We start from the raw sequence: 18,763 nt of genomic DNA, 5'->3' as shown, positions 1-18,763 counted from the left end.
TTGGCTGCCTACACATCACAACCCCTTACCCTGAAGAGTTTACAGTCTAAAAGGTCAGACAGAAGAACCTAGGCTACATTGGAAAATCCAGGGATAGGGACGACAGTAGATTTTTAAAGTGGTAAACTCACTTCTTCTATCAAAGATGGTTAATGCAGGCTGTGATGTTTTAAATATCCAGGGTAAAATCCTGGCCTCATTAAAGTCAATTGGAATTTTGCTAGTGTCTTCCTGGGACCAGGACAATCACCCCTAAAATGTATATACCAGGATTCTACAGGAACTTCATCTACTCAGGGTGTAGTTCTATATAGGTGTTGTGTAGCATTGTTTTGTGCTGTACAACAGTTTGGGCCAGGCAGGAAGAATACTGTACCTAGCTGCCATGGAAGGAGGAAGACCACACTCTCTTGGTCAAATTCTAACACACCTGCTCCTGCAGTGAAGTGCCATGTGAACTTTTGTGACAGCAAGTGTGGAGATGCTCCATTTTACATGCTATTGAACAGTCAGTATCCTCATTGGCACCGTGCCCCCTTGTTCAAGGGCACTGGCTCAGCACAGACCCAAAGCGAAGTTTATTGTGTTCGCTCTCAAATAATTCCACAGAGGCTGACTGACAACAGATCTGGATTTGACACCATGAAGGGGTTTGCCCCCACTGGCATCACCAGTCTCTGCTGTGGGAGCAAAGATCAGCACTTCACTAGCTCTGCCCCAAGGCAGGTAGGAGTGACATGCTATCTGGCCCAGCAAGCCAGGCCCTGTGGTGTTTCAACTACTGAGCCTCTAGTTTACCTCTGCTCAGGTGGCGGGGGACTCGAAGAAAACACAGCTCTTCCTGCCTCCTTTCTCTGTTCTCTTTGGGGTGGGAAGGCAGAAGTGGCTCCTCTATAAGTAGCCACATGAAGAAGGGAGCTGCACAGTTAAGAGAATAGTAGCTGGGGTGGGGAGAGGAGAGAGCATGGACCAGACAAGATTAAAGATGAAGAAATCTGGGAGCATCTGCCAGAGAGAGACAGAATATATGGGGGTGGGGGTGGTCAAGTCTCAATGAGAAATGAGTCAAAAGAAGAAAAAATACCAGTATAAAACATTTAATATTAGGGAAAACAGGCAAAGACGAAGAGAGTTTTTAACGCAACATTAATAAGTAACAGTTGGCTGGTCCATGTTTCTCTTCCAGTCCCCTATATACAGGCAACACACAATGGGCCAGATCGGACTAAATGGCAGCGGCAGCAGCTCTGGGGAGCAGGGAAAGGAACTCATACAGGCAGAGGTAACTTTCATCTGCCCGTATGAGCTTCTTTCCCTGCTTCCCAGAGGCGGCCTCACTTTGTGGAGGAAGGCAGAGGGTGGGACCAATGCCTGCCCTCTTGTGGGTTTGGCCAGATGGGGAGTTTGAGGCCATTTTGCACTGTCATAGCATCTCTTGGTGGCAGCTCTCAGTTGCTAGAGGCTTCTACCAGGGTCTGCACCCGCAGAAGCCAGCCTAAATATTATGTTATATACACACACATGCTGTGGGTCTATACATCTGAATTCATGCTACTGTGGCTGTACTCTAGGAAAATATACCTGTGTATTTGGGACTGTAACTTTGGTGTATCTGGACCTGCAGTCTTAATCCCCCTTGCAACTGATATGTTTCCTCACTGACTTTTTTCCTTTCCTGGAGCCTGCGTGTACACTAAAATGATTATTATGGAAAGGTTGCTTATGAGCACAGGGCTGTTGGCATCTATTCTTTTTAAAGAAAACCTGAGTGACAAATTTTTAGATAGGAGAACCACAGACAGTGCTATGGACATTGCAGCCGAGGGAGGGTAGGTCAAATCAGAGTGCTGCAGATTTCAAAAATGTCCTTTTTAAAATGACCAGCCATGTTTTGACTTCTGCTAGACGAGGAAAAGGAGTGCTGAATAGTCAAGCTTCAAGCAAGGTGGTTTTATTCACAATTGCATTTTAAAAAAACACATTAGATGCTGCATTGCTATTTTTTATTTAGGGATTGTATAATACTATCATTAAGGTGAATTTATTATGCTGGATTCTAAATCCACATATTGGGCATTCAGCAGCTAAACTTCTATTACATCAAAGACCCTGGCTGAAAGAAGATGCTTCCAACAGCATTAAACTTATTAGACATGTTGCTGTGTAAATGTACTGTTTGGTTAGGATGAGATTTGGATACCTTCAATCTATTCACATTGGACAATAACTAGCCTCAGTGCATCTGAATTCCTTTGAAATCACTCCACCTGCATAAATAAACCCATTGTTCCTGTTCTCAAGCTCTAGCCTCTGCCTTATTCTCATGCTTTTCCCTCTGGTCTTCTTCTCCAGTTGCACCAAATGACCTTACAGGTCTCCTTCAAATCCTCTGATACCTCCCTCAGCTTGGCCTCACCCTAACCTCCGCAGTGCCATCCATTTTTACTATAGTGCCTACATTTTACTCTTCAAATTTTGCTAATTTTTATATCTAAAAATGAATTAGGGTTGTTTGTGGCAACTGAATCATATGACAATTCCTATTGCATCCTTCCCTTCCTCCCTTTGCAGCAATATTGCTCTGCATTTTTATTATTCCAGTTTATAAAAATGCACCTGTTGTGATTTCTCTGCCCATGTACAAGTGCTACGAAGCCGTGTGTGGGAGCACCATTAACTAATGAACTTTGCTACCCTAGAAAGGCTTCAACCTGAACCTCAAATCCTCTTTACACTTCAAGCCAGAATGAAGAGAAAGGCCTTGCAACTGTACCTCAGGAGTCAAACTTGCATTCTGTTGGACCAAGGTCAGACGCTAAATTTCAGAACATAGGGCCCATTAACTGAGAGTACCTTGCTTCACACACCTAGGGACCTCCTGTTGAGGCTTTCCTGAAATATGATGAAAAAAGTGGTCTTTTCAGGTATATGGAATCCAAAAAAATGTTTAAGGCCTTAGAGATCAAATTGTTATTTACCAGTGTAGTAAGAAAGCAATGAAGCCCATGCAATCCATGTAACATACATGTAATAAGCTTCATGTATGAATCCCCACTAACCAAGCTGGCAGCCACAATGTGTGCTAGGTGAAGTGTCTAAGTAGCCTTCAGTATTAGAGACAAGAAAAGAACATAGAAGGATTCGATGCTGGAGGTGACAAAACTGGAAAAGCCTACCTCTCAAAGGAAAAGTTGCAAAAATGAGCCAAGCAAAGATGTATGCTGCCTGGTTGCTCCTATTGTGGCAGCTAGCTAAACATCCAGAAGCAGGCAAGGGTCATACTGGAGACCAAATCCCAATAAAAACCAACCATAGTCCTTCAGTTGAAAATACCATGGGTGATATCTATATCTCTTCTGTTCATTTCCCTTATCAGACCAGGATCAAATCTGTATTATTCAGATTCAACAGCAGCTAACTAGCTCCCATCTAAATCAGATGATCCAGATAGAGTGTCTATTAGATTGTAAAATGCTAGAGGAAGCAGTCTGTCTTCCTACTGTTGAGAAGTGCTCTCTGCCCCCCTGACTCTAAATAAACTGTACATCCTCTTCCAATATATGTGAGGGAGCTAAATACACCAGGAAAATACTCTGACTATAAAAGCAATTAAGCATGTTTGGAAATTGAATGGAACCGTATCATTTAATTAAAACAGAGGTAGTGTATGTGAAATAAGTTGAGTAATACAACAATATATATAGGATGAATGAGTCCAACACAATTAGACATTAGTCTGGATTTCTAGATGCAGAATGAAGCAAGGTATACATATGTCCTTTTCTGTCCATCAGATTTTCATGTCCACTCTAATCAATTCCACAAGGCAGTACACAAATCACTTCAATTTTGAGACAAACAGCAGAGAGAGCAATAATGTATTAATACCCTGATTCAGCAAAGCACTTGGGCACATGCTTAAAAATCAGAGCCTAAGACAATTCCTTTTCAGAAGTTTGATATCCCTCCTCCCCCGTTTTCTTTAATCATTAAACTGAATGCAGATTTTATTGTAATTGTTGGCTGAGATTTCAAAATAGTCTAGGAGATTTAGACACTAATTTCAATGGAAGAGGTGTCTAAGTCCCAGACTGCTTTGAAAAATCACAACCATTATTATTTTGTTGAGAGCTGATAATTTGCTCAGTGCTGCACAAGAACAGAGCAGAAGCCACTCCTGCCACAAGGATCTGACAGAAAAGGCTAAATGCAGCACCAAACCCCTAAGCAAAAAATGCAGAATGTTGCAAAAAATAGTTCAGCTTTAGGGAGCTAGACATAATTTAGAAGTAACTACAAATCATAACAGATGAGGCCAGGACTGCCTTGTTCCTGTGAAGAACCTGACACACGTCTGTAGTCAGAGGCAATACAATAATTAACTCTTGTAAGGCAAGTGACTCATGCTTCAACAAATGCATGGACTACCATAAACACACCTGATCAGTGAAAATGGATGCAACATAGTACCTGCTCTGAAAAGCTTACAATCATCTACTTCAGACAAGAATTCAAGCACAATACATGGGATGAACATGTCAAATGCAAGATGATGTTGCAATATAGTCAATGAGGAGATTGACATATGAAGGCTTCATGAAAAGTGGGATTTGAAGGCAGAGAGGGGTGACACTTAGCACATTGGAGATTGTTCCATGCATAGAGTAGAGCATGAAGAATTCACAAAACCAAGAGTTGGAGGAAGAGCTGATGAGCAATAAGGAGACGATGCAGCGGACCATAGGGAGCACTGGTGGAGTGGAAGATGAAATCTGAGCAGAGTTAGAGGTAGGGCAAGAGTTCTGAAGTGCTGTGAAAATGACAAGGCGGGATTCTCATACTCAGAGACTCTGCTAGGCTGGAAGTCAGCAACTGATGGGTTAGTCACACCCATAAAACCCAGAGACACAGCAGTCCATGGAGAAGAGTGAAGGAGTGGAGTACAGTAATGAAATGGTTGCTCTCTGACAGAGCAACTAGTCATCAGTTCATAAGAATGCAACACATATACCATTAGACTGAGCTAAGAAATGTCTGCACCCGGCAACATTTGGGATAATAGGCTGCTTATTCGCTATAGGCGCTATGTGTCCTTTTCACAATTAACCTCCCTGTTATTAAAGAAGTTGATCTAAAAGGGACAAACTTGCTTGTTTGCAATATACACCACCCAGGGAAAAAAACACCAAAATCTTTCTGCAGGGACTGATTTCCTCAAATAAGCTTTAGTACTACACTGCTGTGAAACCTACGAGGTGGCTATCCTGCATCCCTGCTTGTGGGGCAGAAATTTGCTTAACATATGTACCCAGTTCTTGTTAAGTTTGGCATGGGCAAGCAAAGGGCAGGAGCCTCAGTCAGAGAAAAATATTTAGAATTGTTAATAGTACAAGTCTCCTAGTTACTTCCTAAAATAAATACATGTAAGCAATTCAAAGGGGCAACACAAGGAAAATGTGTTCCAAGATAAAGCAAAAGTCCCAGGGTTTAGGTAATCATGAGCTTTAGCCTTGATCCTTTAAAAGTCATGATATTCAGTTTGGGGAGGAAGACATCTTGGATTCAGGTTCAAGCAGCAGGTGAGCTGTTTTCACTCTGGTTGGGAAAGGGGCAGTAGCTGTGAGATGGATGGAACCTAAGTATTTGTAAGATGAGAATGTATTGGAGGGGAAGAATGGGGCATTTAGGGGAGCTACTTTTCTCTCTGAGGTGCCAGTCTATAAAGTTTTGGGTGTTTGGAGACCTTCTAAATGTTGCAAGTGCCCACAGAACACAATGCTTTTTGCCCATGTTTGAAGGGAATACACTAATGGAATATGCTGTGGTTTTCAGTTTGCCGGCAGGAGAGTACAAAATGTGGTTTCTGCCTGATCTAAAATTTATCCAACCCCGTAACATAGGCAGAAGCAAGGACAATGCATGCCTGCTTCCTGGTCAGCATTCTGAAGATCTTGTCTTGTCCTGGCTGTTGGCCTGGGGTAGGTAGAGGCCTTGTGCTTCTCATTTGCAGTTGCAGTTTTTTCTCCCCTGTTTTTACTACAGTGGTTCCCAGTCTGTGGTCTGTGAACCACTGGTGGTCTGGGGAGAGCTGTTTATTACTTGTATTACCATAGCACCTAAGTCATGGACCAGGACTATGCCTCACAAACAACAAAAAGACAGCCTCTAGCCCAGGAGCTTGCAATGTAAGATGAGCCAACAGATGGCTAGAGAGAGATCGGAGATATAAGGAAACGATGAGACAGCATTGGTCAGCATGACAGGAAGTGGTCTCAACCCACCAACAGCTGAATCGTTGTCAAGCTTTTTGTAGGCATCACTGCAAAGGGGAGTTTTAAGAAGGGATTTCAAGGCGGATAATACGTAAGTTTTGTAGATGTTTATGGTGAGTTCCTCCAAAGCATGTGGGGCAGCACAGGAGCCTGTTTGCAAATTTAACAAATGGGAGATGGAGGTTGGCCTCACCTGTCGATTGGAAGCAAAAGTTGACATCCTGATTCTAAACGAAAGATGATAAATAGGGTGATAGGCCATAAAGGGGCTTGAAAGTGAAGACAAGTAGTTGTCTGATGTGATAGAGAAGGGATGTAAAGAGAGGGTGATGTGGACAAAGTGATGCACTAGGAAAATAATCTTTGTGACAGCATTCTGAATAGATATGAGCATGGAAAGTCGCATTTGTCAAAGCCAAAGAGAAGGATGTTACACTCGTTGAGATGATAAACGCCTGGATGAGAGTTTTAGCTGCGTAGAAGGATGTATTTTAGGGCTGGTCTACACTACTGCTTAAGTCAGTGTAACTTACGTTGTTCAGGGGTGTGAAAAAGACACCCCCCCCCCGAACAATGTAAGTTACATTGACTTAGGGCTGTCCACACTGGCGTTATGTTGGTGTAAGACACTCTCCCACCAGCATAGCTTCCGTCTCTTGCGGAGGTGGAGTAAGTATGCTGACTGGAGAGCATTCTCCTCTCAACAGAGTGTGTCTTCACTAAATGCGCTACAGCAGCGCAGCAGTATCAGTGCAGCTACGCCGATGAAGCACTCTAGCATAGACTTGTCCTTAGAGACGTTATGCAGAAAGAATCTGCAAGGCTATCTTGGATATGGGGACCAAGAGAGAGGGCTGAGTCAAGGATGGGCCTAACAGGCGGGATGGCAGGGTGTTGTCCACAGTGATTGACATGCAACTGACTCTCCTTATCTTCATCTACTAAATCATAATGAAAGTTAAAAGACGTTACATTTCCATGTAAGCAAGCGTAATTGCTGTAGGGATGTCATACAATCAGAGGCAAGATGGATGGTGTAATTGCAAATGGGAAGGGATATGATCCATGAGACACTCTATTAAGATGCAGACCATACTGTGAAAAAAAATTGGTGACTGTTTTACTTTGTTAACACTGGCTTCGTTAGTTGGTTCTTACTGATTTGCAGGGTTTTGTTGTTGTTCCGCTAAGTGGCATTTTGTGTGGTGGTATTGAGACAGAACCTATCACCGCGGCAAACTGGCAAAACACCCCAGCACAACGTAACTTTCCTCTGGAGCATCTGAGATGGATTACATTGTTTTGCTGACTCTATGTTGCTGCATTTGGAAGGCAAGGTCTCCCTTTGGGAGGTTTAAACAAATAGGCAGAAGTTATTGCAACCGATATTGGGATGAATTATATATATGTTAGATCAGAACTTGTCACAACGTGTGGAATCATAAAATTGTAGGTCTGGAAGGGACCTTGAGAGATCTTCTAGTCCTGCACACTGACGTGTCTCCATACCAATGATGGAGATTCCACAACCTTCCTATTCCAATTTATTCCAGTGCTAACTATCCTGACACTTAGGAAGTTTTTCCTAATGTCTAACCTAAACCTCCCTTGCTGCAGTTTAAGCCCATTGCTTCTTGTCCTATCCTCAGAAGTTAACTAATACAATTTTTCTCCTTCCTCCTTATAACAACCTTTTATGTACTTGAAAACCGTTATGTCCACACACACAGTTTTCTCTTCTCCAGACTAAACAAACCCATTTTTTTCAATCTTCCCTCCTATGTTATGTTTTCTAGACCTTTAATCATTTTTGTTGCTCTTCTCTGGACTTTCTCCAATTTGTTCACATCTTTCCTGAAATGTGGCACCCAGAACTGGACACAATACTCCAGTTGAGGCTGAATCAATGTGGAGTAGAGCAGAATCACTTCTCGTGTCATGCTTACAACATTCCAGTTAATGCAGCCCAGAATGTTTGATTTTTTTACAATAATGTTATACTGTTGACTCATATTTAGCCTGTGATCCACTATGACTCTCCGATCCCTTTCTGCAGTACTCCTTCCTAGGCAATCATTTCCCATTTTGTATGTGTGCAACTGACTCTTCCTTCCTAGTGGAGGAGTACTTTGCATTTGTCCTTGAGTTTCATCCTATTTTTTTCAGACTACTTCTCCAATTTGTCTAGATAATTTTGAATTTTAATCCTATCCTCCAAAGCATTTGCAACCCCTAACAGCTTGGTATAGTCCACAACCTTTATAAGTGTACTTTCTATAGCATTATCTAAATCATTGATGAAGATATTGAACAGAACCAGACCCAGAACTGATCCTTGCAGGACCCCATGTGATATGGCCTTACAGCTTGACTGTGAATCACTGATAACTACTCTCTGGGAACAGTTTTCCAACCAATTATGCACCGCCTTATAGTAGCTCCATCTAGGTTTTATTTGCCTAGTTTGTTTATGAGAAGTTCTTGCGAGACAGTATCAAAAGCCTTACTGAAGTCAAGATATACCACATCTACTGCTTCCTCCACATCCACAAGGCTTGTTAATCTTTCTTTGACAGGGATTAGGTTGGTTTGACATTTGTTCTTGACACATCCATACTGAGTTACTTATCACCTTATTATCGTCTAGATGTTTGCAAATTGATTGCTTAATTATTTGCACCATTATCTTTCCGGGTACTGAAGTTAAGCTGACTGGTCTGTAATTCCCCGGGTTGGCCTTATTCCCCTTTTTATATATTGGCATTATATTTGCCCCTTTCCAGTCCTCTGGAATCTCTTCCATCATCCATGACTTTTCAGAGATAATTGCTAATGGCTCAGATATCTCCTCAGTCAGCTCCTTGAGTATTCTAGGATGTATTTCATCAGGCCCTGGAGACTTTAGCTAATTTGCTAAATAATTTTTAACTTGGCCCTATTTGGTCTTGGTGTGCTGGTTGGCTCCATTTGTTAACCCAAACCTAGGCACAGGTTCAAGAGCAATAGGACTGTAAGGTGTGTTATATCAGACAAATAGGGCATGCTGTCTGGCACAGATTGAAGGCATCCCTCTGAAAGGAAATAGACCCCCATTCTGCCCCCCAACACTTCATGTGACCACACAGACATGCTGATGCTCCTAGCCCACCTTGATGCTTAATAATCATTGCTTGGTTGGGTGAAGAAGACTACAAAGGCTTACACTCCCTGGTAAGAACTTGAGCTTTGGTGGACAGCAAACTCTCTCAGGAATTATAGCCTGTTGCTTAAACCAAACAGATCTGGTTTGGGTGTTTAGTTGCTTATTGCACAGCTGCAGCATCCATGGTTAGCTTCAAATTTATGGTGTTTAAAACAATACAATACGTTTTTCCAGCACTTAAAAGGAGAGAGAATACCCTTTTTGACAGGAGCCCCTGGAGTCAATGAATACTGGCCTCCTGTATCTCTGACTTAGGTGACTGGGGCAGGAAACAAAGATTTAGCAACACTCCTGCATGTCACACCTTTATTATACTCCATCCCTTTCTTGTTCAGAGCGCTCGGGTGTCCTGATCCTGCGGACTTTTAATGATTAGTCCCACTGACATCAGTGACAGCTCATGGACTAAACATGGCAAAGCGAGTCCCTTCCTTTTGCATCCCCACTAACGAAGATCTTCCAGTGCAGAATGAATTATTTCTTTAACAATCTACTGCTGAAAACACCTGTTACTAAACCAGAAGAAAAAGGAAGGAGTGTAGGGAAGGCAAATTCCACTCACAGAGGTGAGTGCTTTAGAGTTTGGATCAGGGAACAATGGAGAAAAATTTGAGAACAGCTTTCACATTTCCCTGAATCCAGAAAGCGCCTATCAAAAGAAATAAGCACCTACTGTGTTTAAGCAATTTTTATTTACGTATTTAGAGGGAAACTTCCATATCATAAGTAAAAATACTAGAGTTGAACCTTGTGTACAAAAAAAAAAGTCATAGTGATGGGCTCTCTGTGCTGGACCACAGTAGTTTATCGTGGAAAGGGGAAGTGAGGGTATTTGCAATACACTCTCTTCCAAATAAAAAAAATAAATGCTAATTAACTGCAGTACATTTCATCATTTTTATACAGTCAAGAGAATGAAAACAAAAAGCAATCAAAAAGAATGCAACCTACAGTGGAATAAAGTCATTCGGGCAGTAGAGGCAGAATAAGACTGTTTTTTACGAAAGCTACAAAGAAACATGATACAACCAAAAAAAAGGGGGTGGGGGAATTTCTCACTAAGATTAAAAACAAAATATATTCACTTGAACACCCTATTACTCAAACACAGAGGAAGTTTCAACCTAGTTTTTTTTTCTTCTTATACACGGGAAACACTATTGAAGTGCTTCTTCAAGAGTTGGAAGGCACCACTGACAGTTGCCTGATACCTTGAATGCACATTGAAGAGTGAGGAAATTGTCTGGCATGATGCAAACAGTAATTGTTTATGTATCTTTATACAACTTCTCTTTAAAAAAAGCAGCGACAAGTCATTACTTCAGTGCCAAAATTTACTTCTGTTTGGTTGATTCATTCATCCAGATGAATTTCTCCCTTAGAGTTGTGTGTGGCTTTTTATACACTGTACAAAGTGGGGCAATTCTGCAGTACAGCATTTGAGATCAGACTGGTCAGCAGGCTGTTTTCTAAGTTTTGAGCAGCCAATCCTGCTAAATACTCCTAACTCTAGACAAATGGACTAATTAAATGCACTATCTTGAATAGAATACTCATCTGTGCGATGTAGAAATGGACTAGATTCCACAGAATTCAATTTGATACATAATTTCTTGTAGCAGATGTTATAACAAAATAACTTGCTTTTTGAACTACCTCACTGAGGCCATTAATGCTGTTCCTATCGTTGATTTTCTGGAGTAGGATGACACTTCATTGCTGTCCAAAGTGAGTTTGAACCTTTAACTCTCCAGAGTTTGTTCACTTTGTTGCTTATATTATTGCACTAGCTACTAAAGTCTTTATAGCTTCCTAAATAAATCTAATTGTTCAGAGTGCAGATTCTATATTTAGATAATGAACTGTATGAAATAAATAAAATAAGGGGATTTTTCTGGTCAGAGCTGCTGATATGTTGAATATCTTAATTATTTCTAATGTAAACCGTTTTGGTGCGTATTCTTAAAAACCTAGTCATTCAGCATAAAAGTTTGACTTAAATCCATTCTTAAATGTTTTCTTCTCAAAAATGCATCAGAGAATTGTTTTAAATACAGAAGCTGTGACGCTTCCGACAAATTCATGTAAATTGTAGTACAAACATAGTTTGTAATTCAGATAATATAGACAGTTTTCTAGTGTCCATTGAAGTAAGGTCCCCAAAATGTAGTCTGTTTTGTTTCTGAATGGGAAAAAAGGCAAAACATTAAGCTGTTCCACTGGCTGAATAAGAGAACTGAGGAAAATGAGGTCTTCTCTCATTATCTACACAATCCATACTGTCATCTGCAAAGAGAAAAATAAATTTTACACACACTGAATAATGCCACGTATATTTTGATTTTAAACAGAGTAGAGATTAATGATTTTCATGTCTTGGAACAAATGCGTTGTAGCTTCCTCCCTACACCCCAAACTAAAAATATAGCTAAAGCTAGTAACAGGAAGGCATCAAACTTAAGACCTTCCTTGACTCTCTTTATTTAATGTAAGTCACAGAAAAAGTTAATTTTCAGCACAGAGATGTAGCTGTGTTGGTGTCCATTTAACACTGGAGTTGTATGGCTGAATCCATATTCACTATACTGAATTTTCACCCCTCCATGTCTAGTGGTACAAAGTGAATGCTACGTTACCATGGAAATAAGAGTATACTTAAAATAAAAAAAGCACATTAGCCATTATGCAACAAGTGTTTGTTAATATACATGATGTGTGTGCGTATGCATTTCTAAGCGTATGAATATTGCTGGTTGGAAATTTTCCAACAGAATGTTTTTCTGTTGGAAAATGCCAATTCGTTGAAAATGAAATGTTTTGTGGAAACTTGTCAATTTGAACATTATTTCGCTTGGAAAAGAGCCAATGCAAAGTGTTCTGACATTTTCAGAATGAAGCGTTTTGCTTTATTATTTTGAAACAACTTTTTTAAATTTTATATCAGTTTTTGTAAAATGTCAAAATTAGAATGAAACTTTCTGATTTTACAAAACTAAACATTTCAACTGACCTGAAATTAATTTTTTTTTCAGAATTTCATTTTGTAAGATATTTCATATATTTTGTTTTAGTTCCATTTCAGAACAGAAACCAAATTTTGAACTGTCAGAACTCCCCACGACAAAAAATCCAGCTTCTACTCAGTTCTGTTTATGACGTTCTATGCCTGTGAAAGGCACTAGACTGGAATTCTCTAGTTAGCTGTGCAGTGGGTACACACTTCCCCAAAACACTAGACTGGAGAGACCACCAGTAGGGGTTGAGAGGGGAATTCAGTTTCTATGCCCAGTCAATAGTTTTTGGCATTTACGAGGACAGGGACTCAGACCACCAGATCGAATCACATAACTCACTGAGCAGCCACTGGATAACAACTTTATGGTACTATCAATTAGAGATGGGCCCAGGGTGAAAAATTCAGTTCCAGATTTGTAAACATCCCAAAGCTGGAGCTGGGATTTTGGTATGAACCATCGCTGCCGACATCCCAGATTTGAATAGGCAAATTAACAGTGAAAAGCTCCATATCGGTTTACTAACACCATGATCAAGTATAATCATACAGTTTAATTACTGTATATGAAGAAACCCAGATGAATCTGAACGGACATTTCTTTGATCTTTTCTATAAGGCCAGATAACACTACTGAATATTATCTTGGGGTAGGTCTAAAAGGAGAAATATTTAGAAAACTTTACCTTGGTCAGGTGGAGTGATTGTAATCATCTGTGCTGTAAATTCTTCATCAAAATACCTTGTGTCTGTTTCAGATGTAACTTGTGGTTTAAATGGAGGTATAAGCTGAAAGACACGAAAACACTGCAAGCTTATAGTTTATTGAAATACATCCTTTATAGGTTGGCTTTGAATTTCAGCTATAAACCACAGTGACTTTTCCTATACTGCTAGTAAAATCCTGGCTCATAGGAAAGAAACATATCCAATACACAATACAAAATGTGCATTTCCTGTTTATGGGATGTGAAAGGCTGTTTCTAAATCGTGTTTGCAGTAGAAAGAGTTGTGAGCTGTTGATGCTACTTCAAGCAATAAATAAATAGCTGATATTTACAGTTAAGGAATTAATAGTCTGTTTTTTAAAAATAATATACAAACTATAGGCCTTATCTGCTCTGCTAGAGGCATGGGAGAGGGGCAAAAGGAGCGGAAAGCCTGCCTAATTGCCCAAAATTGTTCAGGGGGAGGGGAGCTGTACTTCAGTGGCATCACAGCTCCCTCGTAGTCGTATCCCATGAAAACAACTTGATATAAACTCTGCACTTCTGGAGCTCTGAAGGTTTAAGGGAAACTGGCATGGTCAGTGGAGAGCTTTTACATTGCATCCTTCTCTAGCTAAACCATGAGTAGCACGAATAAGACCCTTGTTCTGTTTCCCACAGCATGATACAGCAGAAACTTAGTGTGAAGTCACATTCGGTAGCCCTTCCACAGAGGACATGGTGTTGGGCATCAATTCACCCACCACTGAGGATAAATCTGGCAGTCGTAATAGCAACTACCCTACACTAGGCAACAAAACAATTGGGGAATGGGATCAAGAAAGCATACTGTATCCCACTGAAACTACAGGGAAAAGGTTAGCTAGGCAGAACATTAAATCACTCAGACCTGGTTTACAATTAAAAGATAGATCTATGTAGCTATGGTGCTCAGGGACATGAAAAATCCACACCGTGAGCGCTGTAGCCATGCTGACCTAGTCACTGACGGAGGCACAACAAGGTCAAACAACATAAGGATGGTCACACTGGGTCAGACCAATGGTCCATCTAGCAGAGCATCCTGTCTTCTGACAGTGGCCAATGCCAGGTGCTTCATAGGGAATCAACAGAACAGGCAATCATCAAATGATCCGTCTCCTGTCGTCCAGTCCCAGCATCTGGCAGTCAGAGGCTTGGGGACACCCAGAGCATGGGGTTGCATCCCTGACCATCTTGGCTAATAGCCTTTGATGGACTTATCCTCCATCAACTTATCTAATTCTTTTTTGAACCCAATTATAGTTTTGGCCTTTACAACATCCCCAGCAATGAGTTCCACAGGTTGACTCTGAGTTATGTGAAGTACTACTTCCTTTTGTTTGTTTTAAACCTGCTGCCTATTAATTTAATTGGGTGACCCCTGGTCTCTGTGTTATGCAAAAGGGGAAATAATACTTCCTTAGTTGCTACTGCAATACATACAATAAATAATATTAGGCCCCTTTAATTTTATTTCAGATTCGATTTAAAATTAAAGACAAAAATATGATCCACAGAGACAGAATCTAGTGATACTTCGAAGAAAAAAACCTGTGAGGTTTAGAACCAACAATTCAACATTATGGGAAGTGAGAATACAACTGTTTTAAAAATGGCCTGTATTATAAATACCTAATACAGTTACAAGATGCAAACAATATACATATTGTAAGCCTAAATTTTAAAAACTAACTAGTCATTTTGGGTGCCCAATGATACCTTGAAGGAGTTTGAGGATCAGATAAGTACTCAGCAGTTTCAGAAATTCAGGGCCCTTTAAGAGGTCCCAATCATAGGACTGAAAGGGACCTCGAGAGGTCATCTAGTCCAGTCCCCTGCACTCATGGCAGGACTAAGTATTATCTAGACCAGGGGTAGGCAACCTATGGCACGCGTGCCGAAGGCGGCACACAAGCTGATTTTCAGTGGCACTCACACTACCTTGGTCCTGGCCACCGGTCTGGGGGGCTCTGCATTTTAATTTAATTTTAAATGAAGCTTCTTAAACATTTTAAAAACCTTATTTACTTTACATACAACACTAGTTTAGTTATATATTATAGACTTATAGAAAGAGATCTTCTAAAAATGTTACAATGTATTACTGGCACACAAAACCTTAAATTAGAGTGAATAAATGAAGACTCGGCACACCACTTCTGAAAGATTGCCAACCCCTGATCTAGATCATTCCTGACAGATGTTTGTCTAACCTGCTCTTAAAAATCTCCAGTGATGGAGATTCCACAACCTCCCTAGGCAATTTATTCCAGTGCTTAACCACCCTGAAAGGAAGTTTTTCCTAATGTCCAACCTAAACCTCCCTTGCTGCAATTTAAGCCCATTGCTTCTTGTCCTATCCTCAGAGGTTAAGAAGAAGAATTTTTCTCCCTCTTCCTTGTAACAACCTTTTATGTACTTGAAAACTGTTATGTCCCCTCTCAGTCTTCTCTTCTCCATACTAAACAAACCCAGTTTTTTCCATCTTCCTTCATAGGTCATGCTTTCTAGACCTTTAATCATTTTTGTTGCTCTTCTCTGGACTTTCTCCAATTTGTCCGCATCTTTCCTGAAATGTGATGCCCAGAACTGAACACAATACTCCAGCTTTTAATAGATTGGCACTATATGCTCTTTTCCAGTCATCTGGAATCTCTCCCATCTTCCATGACTTTTCAAAGATAATCACTAACGGCTCAGATATCAATGTTAAGTACCCCAAATTATTGGACACTATTGAAAATGCAGGCTTTATAGTCTATATGTTATTAGAGGTACAATAGAAAGGAGCTCCATTTTATAAGATAACAATCCTATTCTCAAGTGATTCCAACCAGTATATTTTTTTGTGAGGATAAACATCCTTTCTCCCCGATACTGAACCCCCAATATTCTGATCATCCATTAGGCAGTTTCTCCTCTGTCTAAGCAATAGCTTGGCCCTTTCTGCGTGTTTGTTCTATCCATAACCCATTTAGCTAATGGTTGTTTTGGCACATGTGCTGCTCCCAGTCACTCTCTAAATTGTCTGCGGCACTGAGTCTCAGAATGCGTGAGTGACTAAGGACTCGGGCACTGCAGCAGAAACCTAAACTCTATGCTAGAGAATGACTGGGAACCACAGAAGGAAACAGAAGACAAGTATAAGAGGTGTTCTAGATTATTTTTTACAAAGTATTTGTCAAATACAATCTAAGACAGGGTGAGCTGCACCTACAAAATGAGGGAAATATTTTTGTATATGGTCAGATTTGGATTATTGAACTGGGAGGGGAAATGGGAGACTGTAGCAAGAAGCTGTGAGGTTAGTTTTATTAAGTGGATTTGTCATGTTACTGAACAGCTCTCATTGCAGTAGCTCAGCAGACTATGGTTGAGAGGTGCCACTTGTAGCGTAATGCTACTGCATGCCAGCATGAGCTACGTGGACTTAAGTTGCTTACTAGCCAAGAGAAACTGGTGAGAAGATGCAATTAAAATATCAGTGTTTACATGGAGTTTGTGGAAGGATGAAGTATTGCCCAGTTAAAATGCAGCCTTCTCCAAGGAGAAATGGCAAAGATTTTCAGCAGGGATATTCTGATAAAGATTTTAAATTTCTGTGATTAGAAACACTCATGCCAAACTCCCTGTTGTTCAAAGCAAGGTCGTGTCTCCCAGGCTCAATTACACAGAAAATGTCCTTGTTCATACAAAACCTCAATTATGTAAACTTATTCAACATTTCCCCATGACACTGGGGAAGCATGTCTGTCCCAGAGATTCATGTACGCTAATAGCATATTTCACTCACTATGGGGTGATATTCTATCACTTTCAGAAGGCCCTCCAGGCCACTTAAACTTGTCTCTCTGGCCTGCGCAGAGTGGGTATTTCTACAGCTGATAATGTCTTAGATCAATTTCTGATTTGCCTGCTTGCTAGAAATGGGCCAAAGAGGCTGGGTTTTGGTTTTGCAAAGACTATGTCAGAGGTAGTCTTGATGCAGGAACTATTTTCTCCAAGGCAGCTAATGTCTGGAGAGTCTGGGGAAAAAGATTGAAGTTTTTGGCCCATCAGCACTCTGTTCTATAACCTTCATGAAGATCATATTAAAAACAATATTCTTTACACTGAACTGTGTAAACTTTGCAGTCAGAATGCTGGCATGCAGAAGTCCAAGACCTGATACATTTACTGCAGACATTCTACATGTGGCAGTCTGCTTTGATATCTGTTCTTAAAAGGGATATTGTCAAGGCTAGTAGACCTAAAATCAGACCTTCCAGACAGCTCTTTGTTTCCTGGCAGATGCACAAAAGGCAAATAAATGACTTGCTATCCCTCCAATTTGTTTGGCTGCCTTAGTCTGGTGAGCAGACAGGGTATGGAATATACACAACTCCTATTCTCTCAAGAATTGAGATACTTGTAAATTTCAGAACTCTGCCTTCTGACAAGAATAGGGCAGGCAGAATGAGAGGCGCCCAGTAAAACATGCATGTGTGATCATGAATTAATACAGTTCTAGGGTTTGTTTTCCACTTGCCCAACAGAGGAGTTCGAGTTCTGTCAGTTACACGCCTTTCTTTAGGGGAAATGACAGATCTTCCAGGAGCAGAAGGGCAGAGTAATATTGTAAGTATTAAAATGTGTATATAATACAACAGTTTAAAATTTTGCTTGGCAACCTGGCCAGTGTCCTTTAAAAGGATCAATGTATGCTGAATGATGCATAGGTATTCAAGTGTGAAGCGTACAATGCTGAAATATTTCATCAGTATTCAGATGCATCTCTCTCCATTCTGTGAAATGATATAAAGGGGCAACCATCTTTCCTAATACAAGAGTTTTCTAGTATTAGGAACGTGTGTGTCATATTACACTTTGCTGTATCTATTGCGTTCTCCGGGGGACTAGTCAACATCTTCATAATTTTATCAACAAGGAGAGAGGGAAGTTTTGGAAGGAGAAGACAGGGTACCCTTTGTACTCCAAATACAATAGGAAAGCCAACAATGTTAATTTCTATTGGTATGATATGGAAATTGCTAACATATTATGATGTTAGTGATACTAAAAGGAATCTAACAGCTAAAACCCTGAGCAGAGCATACATTTCTATTAATTAGAGACTTTCAGGCTAAAAAGAAAATTATTATTTATGCCTATTGGGGCCCAAAATTGGCTTTAGCACTTTCCAAAACCAAGGGAAGATACGATTCTTGCCTCCTAATTAAATTAGCTCTGATATGATGCAGGGAAAACAAGACAGTACGGAGGGCAGAGTGGGGTAACATGAATAAGATCACACAGTTACTCGACAACAGCTAGTACACGGCATGATGAAGTAGTTTCTCTTTTTATCACTAAATAGATGGCTGAGTTCCATGTGAGTGTCATGACAAAAGTGTTTGTGAAGAGGGACTTGAATGAGTGGAGGGAAATGCTCGGAAGAGGTAATGAGGGCAACGTGGAAAATGGCTCTAAGGTAATGGAGGAGGAAGTCCTTGAGGTCGACATCACTGACAGAGTAGTGGTTATGCCA

At 40.5% G+C, this 18,763-nt stretch overlaps 1 protein-coding gene across 5 annotated transcripts in view; it reads right to left on the bottom strand.

Moving 5' to 3' along the window:
* Positions 1-10,147: 10,147 nt before the first annotated feature.
* AKT1 (AKT serine/threonine kinase 1) overlaps positions 10,148-18,763 on the bottom strand; it is a 106,216-nt gene continuing 97,600 nt past the window's right edge. For all 5 annotated transcript variants that reach the window (XM_039538266.1, XM_039538267.1, XM_039538265.1 and 2 more), the window contains 2 exons: positions 13,174-13,276; positions 10,148-11,760 (listed from right to left, as the gene is read on the bottom strand). In XM_039538266.1, the coding sequence (XP_039394200.1) occupies positions 11,681-11,760; positions 13,174-13,276 (183 nt within the window). In that variant the 3' untranslated portion in view covers positions 10,148-11,680. The remainder of the gene's footprint in view (positions 11,761-13,173; positions 13,277-18,763) is intronic.

Source organism: Mauremys reevesii, linkage group 4, assembly GCF_016161935.1.
Source record: "Mauremys reevesii isolate NIE-2019 linkage group 4, ASM1616193v1, whole genome shotgun sequence".
In the NCBI taxonomy this organism is placed as follows: Eukaryota; Metazoa; Chordata; order Testudines; family Geoemydidae; genus Mauremys; species Mauremys reevesii.
Note: the sequence above shows the minus strand (reverse complement) of the source record. Positions and strands in the feature narration are given on the sequence as shown.